This window comes from Macrobrachium nipponense, chromosome 34 (genome assembly GCF_015104395.2).
Source record: "Macrobrachium nipponense isolate FS-2020 chromosome 34, ASM1510439v2, whole genome shotgun sequence".
In the NCBI taxonomy this organism is placed as follows: Eukaryota; Metazoa; Arthropoda; class Malacostraca; order Decapoda; family Palaemonidae; genus Macrobrachium; species Macrobrachium nipponense.
The window spans coordinates 27,083,239-27,108,772 of record NC_061095.1 but is presented as its reverse complement, the minus strand read 5'-3'; the positions used below and the strand labels follow the sequence as shown (position 1 = coordinate 27,108,772).

The window sequence follows — 25,534 nt, the reverse complement described above, 5'->3', positions numbered from 1 at the left end:
ATACATTAAAACAGTGAATAACAGAATTTTAAACGTTCTAAGAGTGTTTAAAAGAGGTATACGCCATCGAAGCAGAAGTTGGCATAATAATATAATATCCGTAAAATTAAACCAAACCTAAGAGAGCTTCTTATCCCTTAAGAGTCTCGTGCGAATTTCTCTGCACCTATTTCTGCATGTGACAAGTCATCCCATTATCTTTTTCAGGGAAATGTATTTCACTGCTTGGAATGCAAGAAAAGGCCAGTTGATTGCAAGTGATTTTAGAATAGTAATCATTAACGCGCCACTCAACGAAAAACTGGTTCAGAACTGAAAGACTGATGACAGTCCCTTTGGGTCCGGACAGGATTTGCAGTTCTGAACCCAATTAATCAGTGCGTGCAATTACAATGAATAGTGACGATGCATATGCCATTGGCTATGAATTCATTGTGAGGTAATCACCAGATGACTGGTCATTTCAGGCATCCCTTACCGAAAGCACCCTTTGCGTGCACATTTATCAAAGTCAGTAGTGACATTCCAGCAAGTTGATCCTGTCCTCAGATTACTACACCAAGTGAATGGAATGGCGGAAGGCTACAGCTAGAAACAATGATTCACTCATGGAATCACCATTTCCAGTATTTTAGGGCATGTTTGTTTCCATACTTGTTGAGATATGTCCTTTTTTTATATTATTCTTCTATCTCTTGTTCTTCTTCTTCTTCACCCTTTGGCTTGTCATGTTGGCCTTGCGCTCATCTCCAATCTGCGGTATTTACACACCACTACTGCTACCCCTGCACTTTCTCGCATCCAAAACATCAAAGGTTCTGCAAAGTCGCAATATTCTCCGCTCCAACAAAGTACTGGGCAGTTTCAAATTGGATGTGGCCACGGTCTGGTCACAACCAGGTAGGTCTCCCTTTTTTACTATTATTATACGAGTCATATTCGCGTCACGCACTTACTCTTAATTTAGTGGTCTAAAATTCTCGAGAGGGTATAATACTAATTAAAATTGCAGCAGTTACAAATCCCTCTACAATTTTCAGCTGTTGTCACTGATTTATTTACATTCCAAAATCATATTTTAAAACCAGCCAGTAAACTAGAGTTCGTTGCTAGTAAAAAAATATGATTTATTTTCAAGCTTAGCAAATGAAGTTGATGTATTTGAATCTTTGCTGGTGCTTTTTCTTCGAATATTTCAGGGAAACCATTTCACTCAATTCCTCCAGAAGTAAGAAAATGCATACAGTATGCACAGTCCCCAGTGGTAAAGCGTTTGTGTTGATTATACCAAATCTTTTTCTAGATCATATAATGGACAAACTTTAACTTGGTTGTCACTTTGAGTTGAATCGTGTATTCTTCTTGTAACAATAGGTATTTTAACGATAGAAGATTCACATCAACCGTGCATTTGATGTCTACGGCCAGTCCCTTGCGACGCTCCTCATTGGCTGTTGATAAGTCAATCACAGGTCTGGAAACTCTCAGTCTCTCTCGAGAGTTCACATAGGCAGAATGTATGTTCCACCTCTCCTGAGGGATACTTTTGAAAGACGTATCCCTTAGGAAAGGTGGAATATAGATCCTACCCATGTGAACTCTCGAGAGAGACTGAGAGTTTCCAGCCCTGTGACTGGCTTATCAACAGCCAATCAGGAGCGTCGTAAGGGACTGGCCTTAGACATCAAATGCACGGTTGATGTGAATCTAGTATAGTGGTAGGTGTGTCACATAAGCTCTCCTTCCCAGAGCACCAGTTCTACCACAAGTGGGCGCTGCTGACCGACCCAGACGACATCACTGGCGGACCCAAGGGCTACCTCAAGTGTGACATCTGCGTCGTCGGCAAAGGAGATGCCATCAAGGCTCCTCTTCGAAACGACAAGGACGAGGACGACATTGAAGGGTAAGTTGCAAGTGCAAGAAGCCCTTTCCAAGTTCCTCAGTTGTCCAGTCATGTGCAGCTTAGCATTTGGTTTTAGACTCTAGTGGCGATTTCCTCTATTAGTGATTTTATATCAGTGGTTTGATCGAATGGTTTCATTCAAGGCTCAGTTATCTGTTTCTAGTCGTTGTTAGTGGATGGTGTTTTTTTATATCAATAGTTTCTCACTTAAAAACTCAGTATGCTATGACATCATCGTCACGTGTCATTCACTGTCCTGTTATGAATCAAGAAATTCAGTTGATGTAACTGTGCACACATTCTCTCGTCTTGTAAATAGTAAATGATTTTGATTGTTTTTTGAAGTTATGCACCTTTAGTGTGATTCTTTTCTAAAGCCGTTGTGACTTTATTCATTGTTCTTATTAACGGTTAACTGTTTGAAGCTGACGAAGTTGGTCAGGAATGATCAAAGAGCACTTTTGAAGAACCAAGACTCTCTCCAAGAAGGGATTGATTGGGATTCAAGGTAGAAAACGGCAGAGTTAGCTCAGTAAAAACAAGACTAAAGGAACATAGAGAAGAAGGGACATCTTGTGGGAATTCAGAACTTACAGTATAATGATGATTCATGCTTCACTTCATTTAGTCTAAACACCATTACCCATTATTAATGAGAAAAGGGCTCTGAAGTTTAAGCCCTACTTATTGGAGTCATTTTTGCAAAAATATTAGTGATCAAAAAAGATGTCCTCACAAGGTTAGGTCCAGTACACACATTCATCTTCAGTCATATGCCAGCAGAAATTTTTTTTTACTTAATTTTTAAAAATTTTTTACTCCTAGCATCGTCCCAATATGGCTGGATTGAACCGCATGTGAGGTAATCCTCAGGACAAGACACCTCTCTGTTTAAAACTTTGTATATGAGTATGTTTTAATATTCCTTATAAAGATATTGGGACTATCTGCTTAAACAAGAATGTCTTTATGAGAGATGTCATCACAAAATGCTGGTTTGTGCTTATGTTGATGATGTCAAATATTAAGTTACCTTATCTTGAAGAAGGGTAATGTACAGTAGCGTTTGACGCAGTTAGTTATGTGCATCACAACCAGGAAGACCTGGTTAACTTTGCATTTTAACAGCAGAGTTCAATTTCGTTGTTTAAAACAGCTTAATAGGATATGGCAGACAAGAACCCCTGAGGGTAGTCTCATAGGTTGTATAGTGTCATTCTGTATAGAATTATTTGTCCTAAGTGAGGTATCTGTTTTGGTAAGTACATAACAACCTTGAAGCAGAATGTTGGAAGAGTAGTCCAAAACTTAAAAACCAGCTGTTAGCTTAGCGTAACTTAGATCAATTATTATACAACAAAAGGTGAATGTACAGAACACAGTGATCCAGAATTAGTGTCCTCCAGACCAGAGTAGAAGTCTGGAGGTTGTAGGATGTAGCTTCATTCTTGTAGCTCTCTGGCCTTAGGCTGTAACCAAGGGACCTGCTGATGGATGCTAGTTTCTGGTAGGCGTATGGAAGAAATATAATTTCGAAATAGACTGCCAAGTGAGTTCAAAGATTCAGGAAGGTTTTTCTTATCAAATTCTTTTTCTTGTAAATTAGTATCATGTGTATATAGAACCAGAGACGAAACATCTGAAGCATGTCCCTAACAACTGCTTGGCATAGTCTTAGTGTTGTTCTTAGGTAGTATCCTAAATAAAAACAGAAATGCTAAAATTAGTAATGAGCTTTTTTAATTATTTTTAATCAAATTTTGGAGTTTATATAAGTAACAATTACAGGTTTGTTGTTGAAGCTCATTTTAAAGGCAACTCTTTGTTTAGTATTTAATACTAGTGTGTATTTTGCCCAGCTGTTCATGAAGTACATAACAATACATTGCTGAATAGATAAAGTGTTCTTCACTAGAAACTTTCATCTTATTGCATTATAAAGACACCCATTCCATAAACTTGATGTACCTATACTTGGAAATTAGTTGAAATTTCAAGGCTTATGCCAAGTTCATAATTTAAGTTAACATAAAGAGTTGTCCTAGTCATTTAAGAGTATTAATATTAGTTCACTTTCATGTATTAAGTATTTGACGTTGTTTCTCTAAATCTTGTAAGATCTTAAATATCTAATGGAAGGAAATTTCAAGATATGTTTGGGTACAGTAAGCCGCTGTCGCCAAGTACAAAATTCAATACGATGAATTTACTGCATGGCTTGCTATATGTTTCATGGACGAATTTCTCAAGCGTTCTCTCTCGAATCTTCAAGCTTCAAAGATGATGTCGGTTCTGTGAATGAAAGTTGAATTCCATATATATCCATATAGTATATGTGCGTGTTTGTGTGTATGTATGTCTGTGCTATATAGGAGGACCTCATTTAAACAGTGTGGTATCTAACAGAGATTCCATTTTAAAAAGATAAGCTACAGGCTTTCAAGGACTCTGTCCCCCCATAAAAATTGTTCAGTAGCCATAAAACGGCCACCGGACGATGGGGACAGATAGTCCTTGAAAGCTCATAACTTTTTTTTTTAATTATAAAACCTCAGATACCATCCTGTTTAAATGATGCCCTTTAATTCTTTGAATGTACTGTGGAATTGTGTAAGTGATCAGGTTATGTATGTATATACATTTATATATTGTGTATATAGTATATGTATACATATTGTGAGGTCTTAATGTATGCATCTAGTATTGCATACACAATTACCTCTACAGTCAGCCTGTACAGGCTGTAAAGTCATTTCCGCTTTGTGCCTATAAGCCTCACCTCTGTAGTCAGTACTAAAGATGTACATTGCATCCCTTTGGCCTCAGCCTACAATCCTCTCTGCTATACTTTTTACTGCTTCCTTTGGTATCTTCTCACTTGGTTGTTCAGCATCTTGAACTGTTCCATGCACCAGTTTTCGCTTGCATAAAAGAAGGAATTTCCATTGCAGAGAATATTCAGGAACATAACAACGGACACACTATGAACTTGCATATATTTGTCAACATTGTACTGTAACTGCGTAGTACTCAGTTTTCAAGTAAGACCACTTTATTCCCTTGTAAGCAAAGGCTATTTTCCTGATTGCATTACAGTTAATCAGGTTCAGAGGCTGGCTGTCAGTTTTCCAATCCAGAGATTACAGAGACTGACTTTGAATTACAGGACATATTCATGAAATGATTCAATTTTAACCAAATTTATAGTTTGCATGGATGGGTTCAATATCTAAATTGGTTACTTTACTTATTACGGCCCTATGACAGAAGGGGTATCTTTGAAGAACAATTTAGTCTGCTGCAGGATAAATCTAGTAATCAGAATTATGTTTTTGTACACTTTTTTGCGTTATAAAATGTTCTTTACTTCTGGAGCCTTTGGTTTAGCAAATTTGTGATATCTAGAATCAATTTTATTTTTGGCACAACCCATATTTTGTTTATATAATTTAATTTTTGAAACATAGATAGCATAATTATGCATATTGAATCCTTCACACTACCAGCATGTTGCTTGAAATTTTACTCATAACGAATTAAGGAAGTGTTTAAATAATTTTTTTTAACTCAGTATCTTGAACGCCTGAAATCCGCCATCCTTCAGGAGTGTCAAACCATATACGAAGCAAGATCCACTGACTATCTCTATCACCTAACTGACGTTTGGTCATATAATTGCATGACTCTGGATGATCATTTATCGAACTTTTGGCATTTCTAAGGCATTTCACAGAGTCTGGTTTTATTCCTATCTCAAAACCTTTCCTATTTGTGAATGTATCTTTTTCTAATCTGTTAATGACATGGCAGCATTTGTTATATTCTCCATTTTTAAGGTGCTTCAAAGGTTTCTTTCTCCCATGTACAGTTTTTTCTCTTTATCAGCTACCTTCTTGAATTGGTCTCTCTCCCGGTAAGAACTCTGATCTGAATAGTATAACTAAAAAGAAATCTTTTCATTGCATCCAAGACACTTTCCACCTATTTTTTCTCCTTCACCATCCATATCTTTGATTCTGCATGATGAAACTGTACATCAGCCCTTCACCCTACTTGAAAGTTTGGGTTTTTGTAGGTTACTTCCAGCTCCTTTTTGATATTTCGTATTGTTCTGATTGACAAATCCAATCTTGCAACATTTTTCCAAGGTCACAGATTCCCGGCCATTCCATTGAGGAATGAGAGATGTGTATTTCTGGTGATAGAAGTTCATTCTCGACGTGGTTCGGAAATCACGTAAAGCCGTTGGTCCCGTTGCTGAATAACCACTGGTCCCATGCAACGTAGAAACACCATACAAACAAACAAAAGCTCTTTTTTCTCAGCAAGGTGGTTCTGGATCCATTTTCTACAGGTATTGCCAAGACCACTGTTCCTTTGAGCTTGAAGAGAAAGCCTCTCCTCTTCAACACCTGCTCCCAGGTGGCCTCAGGATATCTTATGAGGTTGCCAGTTTCCGTATTCATATAAGGCAGTGGTTCCCAAACTTTTTCTGGTCTTTACCCACTTTTCATACAAGATACCTGTCCATGGCCCACCGCCCACGTCCAAGCATAACTCATGTATGTATAAAACCCATGGTTTTATACATATATCCTCAGATTATGGCCCCCAGTTTGGGAACCACAGATTTAAGTGAAATCAGTAATAAGTGGATTTCATTGAAGTTTCAAGGTCGCTAACAAGCACCAGAGGCTAGAGAAAAATCATTGTTCTGTTTAGATTTACCCAGAGACCAGACATACACATGCATAATACGTAAAACCCCTCCCCACCCACGTTAGACCTGGAGAAGCAAGGCAGTGACTGTAGGTGATTTAGCCACCACCCTAAACTTTCTACCTCCAGTTCACAGGGACAGTAAGGTCAGGAGCCTGAGTGAAAACTGAGTGAAAATTGAACTCTGTACCAGTGCAATGAGTAGGAGCCAGTAGGTCCACTGAGCTATCAAGGCTTTTTCTTGCCTAGCTTTGGAATTTCTACATATTTCCGTGTTACCAGACTTGGCGCCTTCAGGCCTCTCCTTCTTAGTTAAGGTCCTCCTTATTTTCACAGCTTCTTTTTGGTTTTTTCATCCTGTTGGTCATGGCTAGAATATTAGGATGCTCCTGCAATCGTGGTTATATACATACATACATATATATATATATATATATATATATATATATATATATATATGTGTGTGTGTGTGTGTGTGTGTGTGTGTGTGTGTGTATAACTGAATCACGAAAGTTAGGAACGTGATAAATCCATAAATAAAGATATACGCCACGAAGGAAAAATAAACGAAAGAGGATCTGCAAGATCTTTCGACGTTAAACGTCCTTTACTGAGCTGAGACTAACATACATACGAGAAAAGGACATGACAAGAAGATTCGTATATCTGTCAGTTATACGAATCTTCTTGTATTGTCTTTTCTCGTATGTATGTCAGTCTCTGCCAGTAAAGAATGTTTAACGTCGAAAGATCTTGCAGATCCTCTTTCGTTTATTTTTCCTTCGTGGCGTATATCTTTATATATATATATATATATATATATATATATATATATATATTATAGAGAGAGATAGAGAGAGAGAGAGAGAGAGAGAGAGAGAGAGAGAGATCAGTAATGTGCATTTTCTTCTGACGTAAGGTTCGTCTTCATTGCAATTCTGATTTTAATGGATGCACATGTTTCAGAACGACCTATGTTCTTATCAGTTCTCTTATGATGCAAGCAATTTGCCGTTATGTATTGAAGAACTTATACTTTGCACACTTTTCAGATGCCAGAATAGTATTTATGTTCAATATCAAAGAATCGTGCTGTTGTAGCCTTAAGTGTATGAAAAGGTGGGCGATTATATAATGCAATGTTGAAATTTGTCACTCGAGTTTGTTAAGAGAAGGAGGGTAAACAACATATTGTTGTCTTGCAACTAAATACCTCATTTGTGAATGGTTCCCCAGAGATGCTCTGAAATGTAAGACATTGCTGCTAGCCTTTTAGCTCGGTAATAATTTTCTTTGGTGTTATCTTGAGTTCAATTATATAGTATAGCAGGAGAACTTTTCATTTAATATTAATTCTCATACTCTAATTAGTATATTAAGTAAACAACAGTGTGTGTCCCCTATTCCTTGCATTCATTTGTAAACCAAGTAGAAATAATTACCGGCTGAAAGTTTGAAATGTTCATAGTTCTGATATGGATGTTCGTGTGGTTCCCGGAAGATCAGCCCGAAAATCATTTTAATTTGGTACTATAGTAGATTCACAACAACCGTGCATTTGATGTCTAGGCCAGTCCCTTACGACGCTCCTGATTGGCTGTTGAGAAGCCAATCACAGGGCTTGAAACTCTCAGTCTCTCTAGAGAGTTCACATAGGCAGGATGTTCGTTCCATTTCTCCTGAGGGATACGTCTTTCAAACGTATACCTTAGGAGAGGCTGTACATACATCCTGCATATGTGAACTATCTCGAGAGACTGAGAGTATCTAGCCCTACGATTGGCTTATCAACAAACTCAATAAAAAAGAAGAAAAAAAAAAGCAAATTTGAACGTAAAATAAAAAAAATCTTAACTTTTGTGGAAAGTACGTAGGTGCATGTTTCCATGTTGGTAAAGGATTTTACTTATGATTTTGATAACTGCAATATCGTCACTTTGTTTCTTTTTGTCTTTTTTTGAATCAGGAGCGTCGTAAGGGACTGGCCTAGACATCAAATGCACGGTTGATGTGAATCTACTATAGGTACTTTTGTTTTTCCGTATCGTTGCATATAGGCACTGCGTGTACTTCCCATGTGTATGTATGTATGTATGTATGCATTATATATGTATTGCTGAAACTTGAAAAGATTCGAGGAGAGAGTGCTTGAGCGAATCTGAAAGCAGTCGTGACATGTCAGCAGAGGAATTCGGAAATATCTTCATCTTGATGTTCATCTTTATGGAATGATGAGATGAGGCGAGGTACATTAAGCCACTTATATCTTTACAAAATGTCACGCGAGTGATTTGCTTTGTTCTGTAGTTATTTTTTCTTAGGGCTTTGGCATATAATACTAAAATTGTCAGCTTCTTAGTTCAAGTGCCAGTCAGCTGTTCTCTCAGTCGAGGATAGGCGGCTGGTTAGTTCCATTTTAGTCTTTCCATGCTCTGCTTTTGGTGATCAGTTAAAAATGGCTAGCCTTAGCCTTTTCCTTAGGGTTCCAAAGTTTTTTGTTAGATTTTTATATCGATGAATGCAACATATCGCAAGCTTATTTTTTTCCGAGCACGGTGCTTACTGACTCAATAAAAAAGAAGAAAAAAAAAGCAAATTTGAACGTATAAATAATCTTAACTTTTGTGGAAAGTACGTAGGTGCATGTTTCCATGTTGGTAAAGGATTTTACTTATGATTTTGATAACTGCAATATCGTCACTTTGTTTCTTTTTGTCTTTTTTTGAAACACTGCAGCGCTGATCCAGAGGGGTAGGTCTGAGTGCGGGGGTCCATCGCCTTCTCTTCGTCTTCTCTGACCTTTTTTAATAATTGGCACGAGGGGTCAACAACTTCTCTCTCTCTCTCTCTCTCTCTCTCTCTCTCTCTCTCTCTCTTCTCTATTCTTTTAAAGGATGGTGGAAGGAGGTGGTGTCATCCCTTGCATGTGGATGCCTCCGGCCCTGCCTTTTTCGTTTTTCCTTTTTTTTTCTCTCTCCTGTTCTTCCTCCTGAAGCCTCCCTCACAACCCCTCCTCCCCCCCACCCCCGCACCTCATGTTGCCTTGCATGTGCAGTTTGTTAGCTGATGAGACTCCGTTGCAATCACGTGTGGGGAATATGTAACTAATATATATAAGTTATAATTTCCAGCCTCAGTTCACATTGAAGACATTCAGAGAAACAATCCCTTATTTCGATCTATACATCAAAGACGAAATGATTCTTTATGTCACTGAATTTGGGATGCCTGGGTCCTTCAGTGTTTTTAAAAGATGATCATCGCATAATGAAATTCATTCCGATATTCGAAGCTTTTGAGGGGATATGGTCCAGTATGCTGACACACCTGTGTTGGATGAAGGCCAGAGATTTTGATTCTTGGTCTGATAAACTCAATAAAATCGCTCTAGACCTGATTAGTCATCACTTGATAGACCCCGGCTTAAAATAATATATTACTTGGCCGCATTCTTGACTTAACCGTTTTACTCTCTCACTAAAAATTAAGGAATAAACACCAAGTCAGCCAGCCTTTATGTGGCGTGACTTTGTCATTGCACCTTAAATCAGAAGGTTTGTTCGTGTTGTTAGTAGTAAAAGAGACATCAATGTAAATATGTCTCATTTGCCACAGTGTACGTGTCTCATTTACATTGTTGATGAAATAAATTATGCTGCTGGGGTTAGCTTGTGTCTAGCTTTAAATTTACCTTAAATTCTGCCAGAAATTATTTGCTGTAATAAATCCCAAGGCTACGGTTAGTTTTGTCACTGAGGGACAAGTTTGCGCTAATACAAGCCGGTTCTGTGTCATTAGCCTGTGTATTTTGAAACTAAGCTTACAATTCCTTCTCAGTAAGTTTAGTATGTCTTAAGAAAAAATATGATTTGTCAAGATTGGCTTACTAACATTAAAATATGCTTCAAACAAAGGTGAGAAGCTTAAAAGATTAATGGCATTGTGATTTTTTGGATATCGGGATTGTTTTTACTTGAAGATTCTAGAATTAAATTTCCACTTAACAAATGTGATGATTGATTCTGAGTCTCACTAGCTTCGACTTTAGATAACATATATATATATTTCATTTATTTATTTATTTATATCTTGCCTTTAGCTTCCAAGGACTGAAGTATTTTCTTGCCTTTTTTTTTGGACAAGTGGATGACTGTTTGAGCTACGTTGGTCAATGAATAAGACATGTTTTAGAACCGTATTGAGGTTTTAGTTTTGAAGTATGAAAAGAGGCCTGACCTAAATAAAATGATGAGTAAATTTGTTTATAATTCTGCCCAGATGTAGTGTCAGCACCTTGACCAGGGAGACTCAAATTGCCCCATTGTTGATAGTAATGACTTGATCAGATCTTTTCCTTCATGCGTAGTCTGCATGTTCAGCTCCACTTAACATGGCTCCTGAGCGGGCTAGTCAACACTGATACATGTACACTGCATTTACTCTGTTGACTTTGAGATCAGTGGAATTAGCCGTTTACGAGACCGGTTGAAGATACAGTGAAGTGATAAAGATGAAACCACTACTACTGCTACTGCTCGTCGTATTTCCATTTTATAGTGTAGACTGTTTTTATCTGATGTTTTGAATCACTCCCGTTCTGAACTTGGTCCTTGATGCAGGTGGACCGTCTAGATTTTTCCAATGAACGGAAGACTTTTGCTTTTGCCTACTTAGAACTTTTACCATATTCTTGCAGGCATTCTTGGACATCATTTTCTTATAGAGAGACAGACTTGCAATAGGGCAAGGAATATATTTTTTTATATATAGGTTTTGTGTCTTGTTATTCCCACGGAAAAGCGCAAATGATCGTGCCTTAAACCATTGTTTTATTTTGTAATGTCAACTTCATAAATAAAGAATGAAGCATGAAGTATTTTAAGCCCTCAGAAGTTTTGACTAAATATACGTTGTGGTCCAGTCCTGTTGTCCTGTAAGTAAACCTCATTATTTTTACTTCTTTTAAATCGCAAACTCGACATCATCACTCCATCGCTCTCAGGTCTTAGCCTCTTTCCTATCATACTTATTAGAATTTAGCATTGTTTTATTCTCAAAGACCACTGTATTTTTCGTCAAGTTGAAGGTTGATATAAAGAGAGCCACAGTACATTTTACAGATTGCTACATTAATAGTTATATACCAGTGCTGCCTTATTTCTCAAGCAGTATAAATGTTTATAGTATTCATGTTAATATCAGTTACATACTTCTTTATAGTGACAAATGAAACTTTAACCGAATCACCAGGATGAAAAATTGGGTACCGAAAGCATTTCCAAAGCAGGCTTATTAAACTCCTCAATCAGAAGTATTTGTAGATTTTTTGTGGATTATTCTATGAGACACACATTCGAAATCATGCTTCAAGTTTTGTAGTAATCAGAAGTGTATGAAGTTAACAAAATAAGCTTCGATTCGAAGGTAATGCCAAGTATCATCAAATATTCTGAATCAAACGCAGTGTTACCCACGACAAGCAAAGTCGAGTAGAAGCTCGTAGGAAATTGACTTATCATTGATGCCTTTGTGTTGCATTATACCTCAGATTCTTCGTAAGGCTAGCAGAATCCTCATTTCACATTTTCCATAGATCTGTTAGAGGAGACACATCATCTGAATGCCTTATTGGTTTTTTAATTTCATTGGACGGATGTTATGTCACTGGTAAAGCTAGAAAAACTGCACTGGCTCCAAAACATTACCCTGTAAAGTGCCAGACATCATAGGTTATGGCTAATCAACAAAATCTTTTTGTTGAAGTTAGTTTCATGTCCCATTGAGTGCAACACTTAGCCGTCCACCCGGTAGTAGAAATGCAGTTTCGAATTTGGATCGCATTTGAAAAGACTCGATGACGTCTGATCATTTATTGTTGCTGTCTTGACAAAAGCTTTCATGTCGTTTGACACAAAGGACATTGTTGCTTTCAAAATTCACCATAATACCTAGTTTTACGAGTCTCACGATCAAGTGAATAAGATTCTCAAATATTCAAGGACAGTAATCCTTCAGTTATCCGGATCACTATTATCCTGAACCAAACATTATCCGACACACCTAGACTAGGGGACAAAGCCCTAAAGATTTCTATAATACAGATTATATATATATATATATATATATATATATATATATATATATATATATATATATATGTATACATACACATACATACATATATATATATATCTAAATATATATATATATATTGTATGTATGTATGTATACACATACTTATATATACATATATATATATATACTATATTATAATATAAGATATATAATATATATATGTATATTATATATGTGTGTGTATATGATATATATATATATATTCTATACATATATATATATATATATATTATATATATATATATAACATATCTGAAGTCTTTGGGGGGCTTGTTCCCTGGTCTAGATGTCAGACAATGTCGAATTCTGGATAGTGGTGATCCAGATAATTGAAGGTTTACTTTTTAATTTGATATTTGGGGCATTCGTGCGCACGTACAAGCACCCGTACAAGCACACATAACACTCACTCACATGCTTAATATATACTGCTATAGACTGAACATCCATGGCTCGCTCTATATTAGCAAATACTTAAAGAAACATCATTCGACGAGAACTCATTTGTGCACTAACTTTTGTCTTCATGAATATTGTTTTAATACTTTTTCCTTGTGTTAGAGTCGGACCGTTATGTGACTTTGCTCTTATTAGTATATATAGCTTGTGTAAGGTCGTATTACTTATGCTACGTATGCATTTATTTATATTGGTGAAATGTTATAATGACATTCTTTTTTATTCTTTTCTTTTAGAATAGATTTGTTTTGGTCTGTCTCATTTTTCCTTCCCATATTCACCCTTTTTCTCCACATAAAAGGCCTGACTGTTCATAAATAAAACTGGTAAAGTGACATAATTATATTCTTGTTTGTACTCTTTTGTAAATAAGACTTCTCGTAACTTAGCCTGTCGCTTATAAATGTGCCAATTCATAAATTTACACCTGAACACTGATGGATTAAACTTCAACAAAGCACCTAATTTGCATATTACGATCTATGTTGATATTTCACCCACTGAACATATACTTTATATACTTTATAACTTTCTCCGGTAATTCTTGCATTCACTGTTGGTATTTAAAGTTTGATTCATAAATTTGCGCTAAAATAACTTTTTTCGTTAATGCCTCGACCATTTACCACCATTTATAAACCTCTCCGCTTCTAATATCTATTAAGATAACTACAGTACCATCAACTGAACTAATGACAAGACTGGATCCAATATTAGTGAAGTAATGAAGGCTTTAGACTGGCAAGATCTTAATTTACCTTTTTTTTCTCCCCAACTGTTGATGTGATTATAATCCCCATAGACAATTCAGAGTACGATCTTCAATACTACATAAGCATTATTTCCTTTGCAACCACACTTTTTTCTATAGAGTCATAGACACATATGCCCCTTAGTAAACTCTAAATTGCTCCCCAAAAGCCAAAATTAAACTTAGCAAAATTGTTACTAGTTTATTTTTCATATCAGTAAGTTAGGAGTGCACATTTATCCCTGTATATTAATAATAGTCAAAATGTTTGAAATGTGTGTGTGGCCTTTTCATAATGATGGCCATGCAGAGATTATAACTTGAACGTACAGTTAGTTATTGTGCCAGACACATTACATTTTGAAGTTTAACATTTTTATTAAATATTAATAGCCTTCTTCAGCTCTTGCTGAGATTCCAAGATGAAAGTAGTACGGAAAAAGTATATAAACATCAAAGATGATCATGAAAAAATATTTTCCCTGTAGTATAACGCAACCCAAACCACCTCTTTCGATACTGTCACACTAGGAAATTTGATCACACTTAGCTGCTCCTATTTCCAAGACTCAACAACCTACGAGATTTTACACAAAACTAGATCCTTAGGGCCGTCCCGTTCCTTGGTTGCTAAAAGGCGCTCGCCCTCCCAGGAATCTCCTCCTCCCGGATGGTGTTCCTGCAGAGAGACAGAGAGCCAAGTTCATCGTCAGGATATATCGAGCAGACGGCCTCCCCAAGATCAACTCCTCCATCATGGCCAACGTCAAGAAGGCCTTCACGGGGGACTCCAGGGACCTGGTGGATCCTTACGTCCAGGTCTCCTTCGCAGGACTCTCGGTAAGTCATGAGGATTTCGGATCCATCGTTTCGATGAGTTTTTTTGGTATTGGAAGTTGGATTTGTGTGGCAGGATTAAATGGTCGAAGACATGTTGCAGTGAGTGCTCGCATTTATAGATTTATATTTCGTTACATGTTGTGAGTTCATCAGGTTATTAATTGGTAAATGGTTTGAAATTTAACTGTACCTGCGTGCATGTACGGACGTGAACTGCTATCAGCTTCTATACAAACTTTTCCTGTCGTTATATTCGTCATTAGGCGGTTATCTTTAAGTTTAATTACAATTTTTCATCCATTTCTGTTATTTAAGTTTAATTACAATTTTTCGTTCATTTCTGTCATTTGTTACCTCGGAATTAGAGTTGTAGATTTCTATTTTTTCATTACGTAAATATTGTACTTTTCCTTACACGAAACCGTGAAGTTCAAGCACAGACTTAATTTTCAATGGAGGGTCACACCCAGGTAACTGAAAAACTTACCTCTTGGCTCCCAGGGTCGCACCAGCGTGAAGAAGAACACGGCGTGCCCGGTGTGGAACGAACAGGTGGTCTTCACGGAGATGTTCCCGCCCCTCTGCCAGAGGGTCAAGATACAACTGAGGGACAATGACGCCGTCAACGACACGGTCATTGGGACGCACTTCCTGGACCTTACCACCGTCTCCAACGACGGCGACAAAGGTAAACATATTTTTGCGAATTCTGTAGATACAGAGGATATTTGGAACCGGAAAGACCTTTTTAGATAGGATATTTGGAATCGGAAAGACCTTTTTAGAGAGGATATTTGGAATCAGAAAGACCTTTTTAGAGAGGATATTTGGAATCGGAAAGACCTTTTTAGAGAGGATATTTGGATCGGAAAGACCTTTTTAGAGAGGATATTTCGGAAAGCCTTTTAGAGAGGATATTTTGGAACGGAAAGACCTTTTTTAGAGAAGGATAATTTGGAACCGGAAAGACCTTTTTTAGAGAATATTTGGAATCGGGAAAGACCTTTTTAGAGAGGATATGTGGAACCGGAAGAAAGACCTTTATTTTTAGAGAGGATATCTGGAATCGGAAAGACCTTTTTAGAGAGGATATTTGGAACCGGAAAGACCTTTTTAGAGAGATATTTGGAATAGAAAGACTTTTGAGAGGATATTTGGAACCGGAAAGACCTTTTTAGAGAGGATATCTGGAATCGGAAAGACCTTTTTAGAGAGGATATTTGGAATCGGAAAGACCTTTTTAGAGAGGATATTTGGAATCGGAAAGACCTTTTTAGAGAGGATATTTGGAATCGGAAAGACCTTTTTAGAGAGGATATTTGGAATCGGGAAAGACCTTTTTTTTTAGAGAGGATATTTGGAACCGGAAAGACCTTTTAGAGAGGATATCTGGAATGGAAAGACCTTTAGAGCGGATAATTTGGACCGACAGACCTTTTTAGAGCGGATTTTTGGAAATCGGAAAGATCTTTTTAGAGAGGAAATTTAGTTGGAACCGGAAAGAACCTTTTTAGAGGGAGGATATTTGGAATCTTAAAGAACCTTTTTCTTAGAGAGGATATTTGGAATCGGAAAAGACCTTTTTTAGGAAAGAGGTTTTTGGAATCGGAAAGACCCTTTAGAGAGATATTTGGAACCCCTTTTTCCGTAAAGACCCTTTTAGTAGAAGGATATTTGGAATCGTAAAGACCTTTTTTTAGAGGATATTTGGAATCGAAAGCCTTTTTAGGAAAGAGGATATTTGGAATCGGAAAAGACCTTTTTAGAGAGGATAATTTGGAATCGGGTAAAGATCCTTTTTAGAGAGGATATTTGGAAAAAAAAATTCGGAAAGACCTTTTTAGAAAGAGGATTTTATTTGGAACCGAAAGGACTTTTAGGGAGGATTTAGTTGGAATCGGAAGACCTTTTTAAAGAGAGGAATTTTTGGAATCAGGAAAGAACTTTTTTAGGGAAGGATAGTTTGGAATCGGTAAAGGTACCTTTTGTAGAGAGGATATTTGGAATCGGAAAAACCTTTTTAGGGAGGAGGAATATTTGGAATCGGAAAGACCTTTTTAGAGAGGATATTTGGAAACCAGGAAAGACCTTTTTAGAGAGGATATTTGGAATCGGAAAGACCTTTTTAGAGAGGATATTTGGAATCGGAAAGACCTTTTTAGAGAGGATATTTGGAATCGGAAAGACCTTTTTAGAGAGGATATTTGGAACCGGAAAGACCTTTTTAGAGAGGATATTTGGAATCGGAAAGACCTATTTATAGAGATTTGGAATCGGAAATTTTGACCTTTGGAAAGAAACCTTTTTCCAGAGAGGGATATTTGGACCTGATTTGGACCGTTTTTTCCGGAAAGATTTTTTATTTTGAACCGTTTTAAAAGACCTTTTTAGAGAGGATATTTGGAACAAAGAGAACCTTTTTAAAAGAAATGATCCGGGGTTTTTTAACGCCAAGAGAGGATATTTGGAACAGGAAAGACCTTTTTAGAGAGGATATTTGGAATAGGAAAGACTTTTAAAAAGAAATGATGGGGTAGACAGCGCTTGGAGGTGTGTGGTCATTTTGATAGTGAGAGGGACGGAGGGGTTGGTTCTGTAAAGAGATTGTTTTTAAAAGATTCCAAAATGACTTATAAGATGCTTTATTGGTGATAGTAGAAGATAAAGTTCCAATTACAGAGTATTAGTGATTATGCTCATTAGGTCCTGTTTGATACATGTATTATTATATCTTGTACGTTATCGAAAAAGACATTTAGTTTTTCAAAGTAGGTGAAAATACTGCAATAAATAATAATCAGAGCTGTAAAGAACCGTGTTCCTTCCATTTGAAAATCACAATTAGTTAGTTCCTCCTTTACCGATAAACTGTTATCTCATTGTCAAATCTCGGATCAAGAAAGACAGTAATAGTTAGTTACTAAGTTCATTCCTTAAACATGACGAAATCATTCGGACTACATTTCTCTCTCTCTCTCTCTCTCTCTCTCTCTCTCTCTCTCTCTCTCTCTCTCTTCTTGCTTCTTCATGTCAACCAATTTTGACATTAGTGAAGTCCCTGTTTATGAACTCACCCAACAAGCATTTGTGACTTTGTATTTCAACCCCAAATACTGTTAAATTTCAATACCTTATGAGTGAGTATTGTGTTCTACAAGTGTTAAAGGGAGCAGATTGCACTCTCTCTCTCTCTCTCTCTCTCTCTCTCTCTCTCTCTCTCTCTCTCTCTGAACAGGTATCATTATATGATAATGATTGAAGTCTTACATAGAATTTGAAGATTGCTTATAATTGATAACATATAACACATAAAGTGTAACTCGCGTAGAATTTTTATAGGAAAATCGTTATTCGCAGATTACTTTCGTTAAATAAAGTATTTCACAGAGGAGACGTCCATTAGAGTTTATGCAATGAATGTTGTCCCTAGACTTATATACTAAAGATCAAAGAAGATAAAAGCTTGGTACTCTATAATGAAGGCAACAGGAGCGTCATGTTGAATAATCAAGTAATTATTTTTTTATTATTATTATTTGTTTAAGCAGCCATTTCCGACTAAGTTCAATCGGCTGCTTAATGCAGATAAAATCTGTTGAATATGTTATATTACATAGAATATATTCATAAAGGCTATTAGTTTAAGAAAATAAATAAATAGATAAAACATTACACTTATAAAAGAAATTTGTACGAATAAAATTATCTATATATATTTCAATAGATCGGTATCTGTTAAAAATCTACAAATCTTACAAACATTTGAGTCATTATCTCCCAGAATGTCCTGCAACAATCAAGTAAATAATCAGGTAAATAAGTAAAGCGGATCATTAAACAGCTTCCCAATGAATCCGGAAAAGAAGAAGGTGGTTGGGTCAAGCGTGGGTGTGCGGAAAGTTCCCAAACTCGATCAGCCGAGGTTAATGAGAAGAATACGGGCACCGAACTAAGGGTGCAGCCTAACCGATCATCAGCCCTAATCCTCCGGCGGGAATCGAATTATCGGAAGGTGGGGTTTCCGTCAGGGAATTCTCGTTCTTGGCTGGAAATTTCCCAGGTTTCTTTATTGTTAAAAAAATGGCTTTTGTGGGAGAATTCTGGGTTTTAATGGTTTAGTGTCACGAAACGTGTGTTCAGTCGCTTAGCTTGAAATTAATCTTCGATGCAAATTAGGTACTACTTTATTAAACTTTTCAATTGGTAGTCGGTTTTTCAATGGTGATTTATTTTATTCATTTTGTTATTTATGAATTGGTTTATCATATCGTTAATTTAATACTCAAAATAAGTACAATCATGCATGTGAAGTAGTGATAGTCATACAATAGCTACTGTGGATCCTGTTTAAAAGTTACTGTATATACTTCGAACCACCTCCGCTTTAAAATTGTATTTTGTACTTTTACTACAATTATTTAAATTATTTTTAAATGAAGTATTTATTGGATTCACATAGAAATTTTATAACGTAATTACCTACTGAAACTACAGAGAAAAATTCATATCGGGAGATAAATAAGACAATAATTTTCTAACAAAAACATTAAGATTTGAGTTGCATGTAAATATTCTTTCTACGTGGCATGCAGAAGAGAAGAGAAGACTAAAGTAATGGTAATAATACTGGTTAGAGCAGTCGCTGCGTTTGTAAGGTAGATATGTCTGTGGGCGGAAAAAAGATTACATAAGCTTTCACTTCTGAAAGGCACTTTTCACCTGTTAAAAGAATAAATTAACATAAAGACATAAAGGGGTTAAAAAACAATGCAACACGAGAAATTAGGAATACTGAACGTAGTATATGTATATGTATTAATGATATATAATTATTATATTATTATATATATATATTATATATATTATATATATAGAATTATATAAAATATGTGTGTATATTATAGATCTAAATATATATAATATAATATATTATATATTATGGTATATATTATATCTATATAATATATATATATATATGCTATATATATAGATCTAAATATTACCAATATATAAATAAAATATATATATATATATATATATATATATATATCAATATGCTATAATATATGTCATGTAATATAGATCTAAATATACCATATAATCTAATATTATATATATATATATTAATCTCTATATATATTATATATCTGATGTATATATATTAGATCTTATTATATAATATATATATCTATATGTATCATTAATATATAAAAAAAGATCTAATATATAGATAGATATATATATATATATATATATATATATATGTGTGTGTGTGTGTGTGTGTGTGTGTGTATGTGTATGTGTGCGTGTGTGTGTGTATATATATATATATATATATATATATATATATATGTATATATTATATAATATATATTATATATATATAATATATATATATATATATATCGCAAAGTGTACGGGTATTTTAATCTCCCTTGTCTCAGTTATTATTATTATTTTATTTTATTTTATTTTTTTGCGGGTAAGTGATAAACCCTTTCTCTCTTCTAACAAATATCCGAATTAATAAAGACAATAATATACAGATTGAAAAAGATTAATAATACTCTGTACTCTTTATCCTTATTTAGAACCTGTTCATGTCATTTGTCAATATCTCTTCATATACGTATAATTGGACTCTTAATTATGCGTAGTGTATATCTCTACCTCTTTTATTCCATCTATAAATCTATTCTCCCTCAACAGACACATATCTGGATGTCTAACATTACATTACATGTATGAACATCATGTGTATTTTGTGTACTTGTCATAGTGTGTTTACACGTGCATGCATGATCCAAGTAAACCCATCTTCTCTGTTTCAGGGTGTTACGAAACATACGGTAATGTAGTCTGCCATTATCCTCATAGCTACACTTTCATTTGACATATTTCTTTTACATAGATCCATTTGAAATATTGAATGGCAACGCACATGCATCTTGAATATGAACGTATACTACACTTCATTTTGGAGAATGTGCATTTAATTCGATTTGTCATGCACACACTGTATTGCATAGAGTCCCTTGCAATGTGCATTTGACCCTGTTCATTGGAATAGCTTTAGAGGTATGACACTTGCAAGTCTTATATTTATATACAGGTTATATATATATGTATTATATACTATATACATGTACATATAAATACATATATGTATACATGTATATTTATATATTTGTACTGCAAATGAGTTGAATGATAGTCACCTTCTGCAATGTTGAATGTCATTTGCAGGGAGTGGAAATGCAAATGAGCTTCTAGCTTCAGTACCACAACGATAATTAGATTCATGCCTGTGATGAATTCAAAACATAGTGTCCTTTTCCTTTGCAGATTTCAGACATTTTTTTATATGTATATTTTATATCAGTATTCGCGATTTTGAATAGGAAATATAATTTATTTTTATGCAGCTGTAATGTGATTTTATGACTAGTTGCGTCTTCAGTTGGTGGAGTGATGTTTCAATTTCAGTATCGCGTCTCTTCAGTAGATTGGACGCGACGCAAATTCTTTGGGATGTAGTTTTTTTTTTATAAACTTATATGAATATTTTCCCGCAAAAAAATAACAATGGCCAAATTATCTACCATCCAGAGCATCTACCATTTCTGTATTTCTTTGTTCTTTAGGAACTCGTATCAGTATTTTCCCCAAGAAAAAAACAATGGCCAAATTGTGTACCATCCAGAGCATCTACCATTTCTGTAGTTCTTTGTTCTTCAGGAACTCATATCAATGTTTTCCCAAAGAAAAATAACAATGGCCAAATTATGTACCATCCAGAGCATCTACCATTTGTAAACGAATCTCACACTTTTACCCAGGAAGCATAGAGCCCAAAATCGCCAGCTCCCAGAAAGGAAATCAAGTTGACTGCATGTTTTTTTTATAGTCGCTTTTGATGTGTCTCTCTCGGGTGCCAGTGACGTCACGCCTCGTATGGATCTGCCAAGGCTTATCCTTGAATAGTCTGTGGTCAGAGATTTTGGCGCCAGGCTGAAGCAGCGCCTGAGCCCCGAGGCGATGCATATATCGGTTTCTTTCTCCTCTTGGTTTAACAATGAAAGATATTTTCTTTTAAGTTAAGTTTGGTTAATTGTTAAATTTACCATCTTGATATTTGGCAAGGGCTGCTGTAAGTGTCACTGAAATACTGCTTTGTCAAGAGCATTATTCTTCCTTTTTAGATATGTTTTTAACTTTTTGTTTCAAGTATAATAAGGATTGGGGTTTTCTAGTTTCGTGGGTCATCATTGAAACATAGGAACAAAATTAATTCTTAAAAAAAAAAAAAAGTCTACATCAGGTATCGGAAATACATTCACTGTTTTATAAAATTGAAATACGAAAACTTTGCTATAGGAAAAGCATTCATTGTTTATAAAAAAATTGCATTTGCTATCGGAAAAACATTCATTGTTTTATATAAAAAAGACTGCATATACCATAGGAAAAGTAGTCAATGTTTTATAAAAAAAAAAAAAATGCATTTACTATAGGAAAAATATTCATGCATTTTATGAAAATAAAACTTTGCATTTGCTATTGGAAAGATATTTATTTTTTGCCATTCATTCTTTTACCATTCATTCTTTTATTTTTAAAAAATTCCTTTGCTATCGAAAAAACATTCAATTAAAAAAAACTCTGCCTTTGCTACTGGAAAAACATTCCTTTAACGAAAGAAAACTGCATTTGCTATCGGAAAAACACTCATTCTTTTATAAAAATAACTTTTTACATATGCTGTCGGAAGAAACATTTCATTCTTTCGAAAAAAAATTGTGTAAGTGACAGTCACATTACATCTTTATGAGACTGAAATAAAGCAACATATAGCGAACCACATCGTCAGTCTGAGATCGTCATCAGGGTATCGAGATCTATTTCCAGCTCCGTCTGTCTGTCTGTCTGTCTGTCTGTCTGCCATGGGATATCGTCGCCCGTATGAGGCGAGACCTTGTCTCCTGATAGTTCCCCTTGATAAGGCTTTTAAGGAAAGAGGCTTTCTCCTCCGTTGTCCTCCTAACCCATCACTTTATTTTTGAACTCTCTCTCTCTCTCTCTCTCTCTCTCTCTCTCTCTCTCTCTCTCTCTCTCTCTATTGGTTCGGAGCGTTGCCGAGTACCTACTTGACAACGCATTGCAGAATTCCCGTTTCACTCATTAAGGTTTAATAAAACTGCACTTGTACGAAATGACTGGTTCCTTCAGCTTGATTCAACAATATATTTATGTAACCATTTAATCATTTTATTTTGTACTTGATTCTTTTACATTTTTCCTTCCATTCTTTAAATTTTCTCTCAGTTGAACTTCATAGTTCCATTGCTTCTTTACCTGACTTTCATGGCTGCGTTTCCCTTTGTAATCTATCGTTCATTATTTTCTCTGTGCCTTTTTAGTCAGTTATCTTATGTCTCTTTTTAGATGTTCCTTTCCTTTACACTATCGGGAGCCATTTCTCTTTAGCTCACTGGCATGTAAGCTCTTTCTTTCCTCCTTTGGTGTCGTTTCCTTTCTTCCTCAAGTTCTTTCTCCTCCTCCTCCTCCTCCCGTCCTAATTTTATTTTGGCCCATTTGGAGATTCTTTTCACCTCATTTACGTCCGTAAATGTTATTTCACTTTTAGGAACCTTTTCAGGATATATTTGCAAAAGTTGTCCTTCCGTGATCCTTTCTTAATCGTATCTCAAAGTTTCGACAAATAGGGTATTTATTTTTTTAAGTCATCGGGCTTTAGTGTTATTTTTCTCTTAACCATTTCAAACACTATTTATTGCCTTAATACAGCCTGAAACACACTCTTTGGACATGTTTGTGGTTCTCTCTCTCTCTCTCTCTCTGCTCTGTATGTCAACCAGATTTGATCTCAGTTTGTAATGTTTGTGATTGCTACCAAGTTGTGCATTTGTATATCATCCCCAAATACTGTCATATTTCAATATCTTGTGGGGTTTAGTGTAAAAGGGAGCAGCTCTCTCTCTCTCTCTCTCTCTCTCTCTCTCTCTCTCTCTCTTACTAATAATAGGCCAGTACCATCTAGTGATTCATTTAACTGCGACTGATCTTTTCCTCCCAAATGGCATAAGAGGGGTCGTTCGGAATATTTTTTTATTTTGTTTTTTTGTGAATTGGTTTTGAGTTGAAGTTGCACTGATCTCTTGATGCTGGTGGAAGGGTTGGTGGACTCAAGTAAATACAATGTGTGTTGGTATTTTTTTGAGTTTGGAATTTATGTATTTTATAGCCTTATTCTGCATTTTTAAGTTGCGGTATATTTAATTATGGATTCGCAATGATGTTTGTATTCTTGATATGATCCTTTTTCCCTCATATATGCATAATATTATACATAAGCCTGCTTAGCAGGTTAGTGGCCCCTTCCTAACTTGTTCTGTTTGAATTGGAGCACGTTTTGAATAATAATAATAATAATAATAATAATAATAATAATAATAATAATAATAATAATATATGATAAGAGCCATAAACACATGGGCAGTGCCAGTAATCAGATACAGCGCAGGAATAGTGGAATGGACGAAGGCAGAACTCCGCAGCATAGATCAGAAAACCAGGAAACATATGACAATACACAAAGCACTACACCCAAGAGCAAATACGGACAGACTATACATAACACGAAAGGAAGGAGAAAGAGGACTACTAAGTATAGAGGACTGCGTAAACATCGAGAACAGAGCACAGGGGCAATATCTGAAAACCAGTGAAGACGAGTGGCTAAAGAGTGCATGGGAAGAAGGACTAATAAAAGTAGACGAAGACCCAGAAAAATACAGAGACAGGACAATGACAAACAGAACAGAGGACTGGCACAACAAACCAATGCACGGACAATACATGAGACAGACTAAAGAACTAGTCAGCGATGACACATGGCAATGGCTGCAGAGGGGAGAGCTAAAGAAGGAAACTGAAGGAATGATAACAGCGGCACAAGATCAGGCCCTAAGAACCAGATATGTTCAAAGAACGATAGACGGAAATAACATCTCTCCCATATGTAGGAAGTGCAATACGAAAAATGAAACCATAAACCACATAGCAAGCGAATGCCTGGCACTTGCACAGAACCAGTACAAGAAGAGGCATGATTCAGTGGCAAAAGCCCTCCACTGGAGCCTGTGCAAGAAATATCAGCTACCTTGCAGTAATAAGTGGTACAGCACCAACCTGAGGGAGTGAAAGAAAACGATCAGGCAAAGATCCTCTGGGACTATGGTATCAGAACAGATAGGGTGATACGTGCAAATAGACCAGACGTGACGTTGATTGACAAAGTCAAGAAGAAAGTATCACTCATTGATGTCGCAATACCATGGGACACCAGAGTTGAAGAGAAAGAGAGGGAAAAAATGGATAAGTATCAAGATCTGAAAATAGAAATAAGAAGGATATGGGATATGCCAGTGGAAATCGTACCCATAATCATAGGAGCACTAGGCACGATCCCAAGATCCCTGAAAAGGAATCTAGAAAAACTAGAGGCTGAAGTAGCTCCAGGACTCATGCAGAAGAGTGTGATCCTAGAAACGGCGCACATAGTAAGAAAAGTGATTGACTCCTAAGGAGGCAGGATGCGACCCGGAACCCCACACTATAAATACCACCCAGTCGAATTAGAGGACTGTGATAGAGCAAAAAATAAAATAATAATAATAATAATAATAAAAGCCGCAAGCATT

At 35.9% G+C, this 25,534-nt stretch overlaps 1 protein-coding gene across 7 annotated transcripts in view; it reads left to right on the top strand.

Annotated features, from left to right (window-relative positions):
• LOC135207992 (otoferlin-like) overlaps window positions 1-25,534 on the top strand; it is a 217,566-nt gene that overhangs the window by 128,221 nt on the left and 63,811 nt on the right. For 4 of the 7 annotated variants that reach the window (XM_064240076.1, XM_064240074.1, XM_064240071.1 and 1 more), the window contains exons 7-12: window positions 816-900; window positions 1,750-1,906; window positions 9,362-9,376; window positions 14,624-14,810; window positions 15,312-15,498; window positions 20,642-20,659. In XM_064240076.1, the coding sequence (XP_064096146.1) occupies window positions 816-900; window positions 1,750-1,906; window positions 9,362-9,376; window positions 14,624-14,810; window positions 15,312-15,498; window positions 20,642-20,659 (649 nt within the window). The remainder of the gene's footprint in view (window positions 1-815; window positions 901-1,749; window positions 1,907-9,361; window positions 9,377-14,623; window positions 14,811-15,311; window positions 15,499-20,641; window positions 20,660-25,534) is intronic. The other 3 variants (XM_064240072.1, XM_064240073.1, XM_064240077.1) reach the window with 3 other exon arrangements.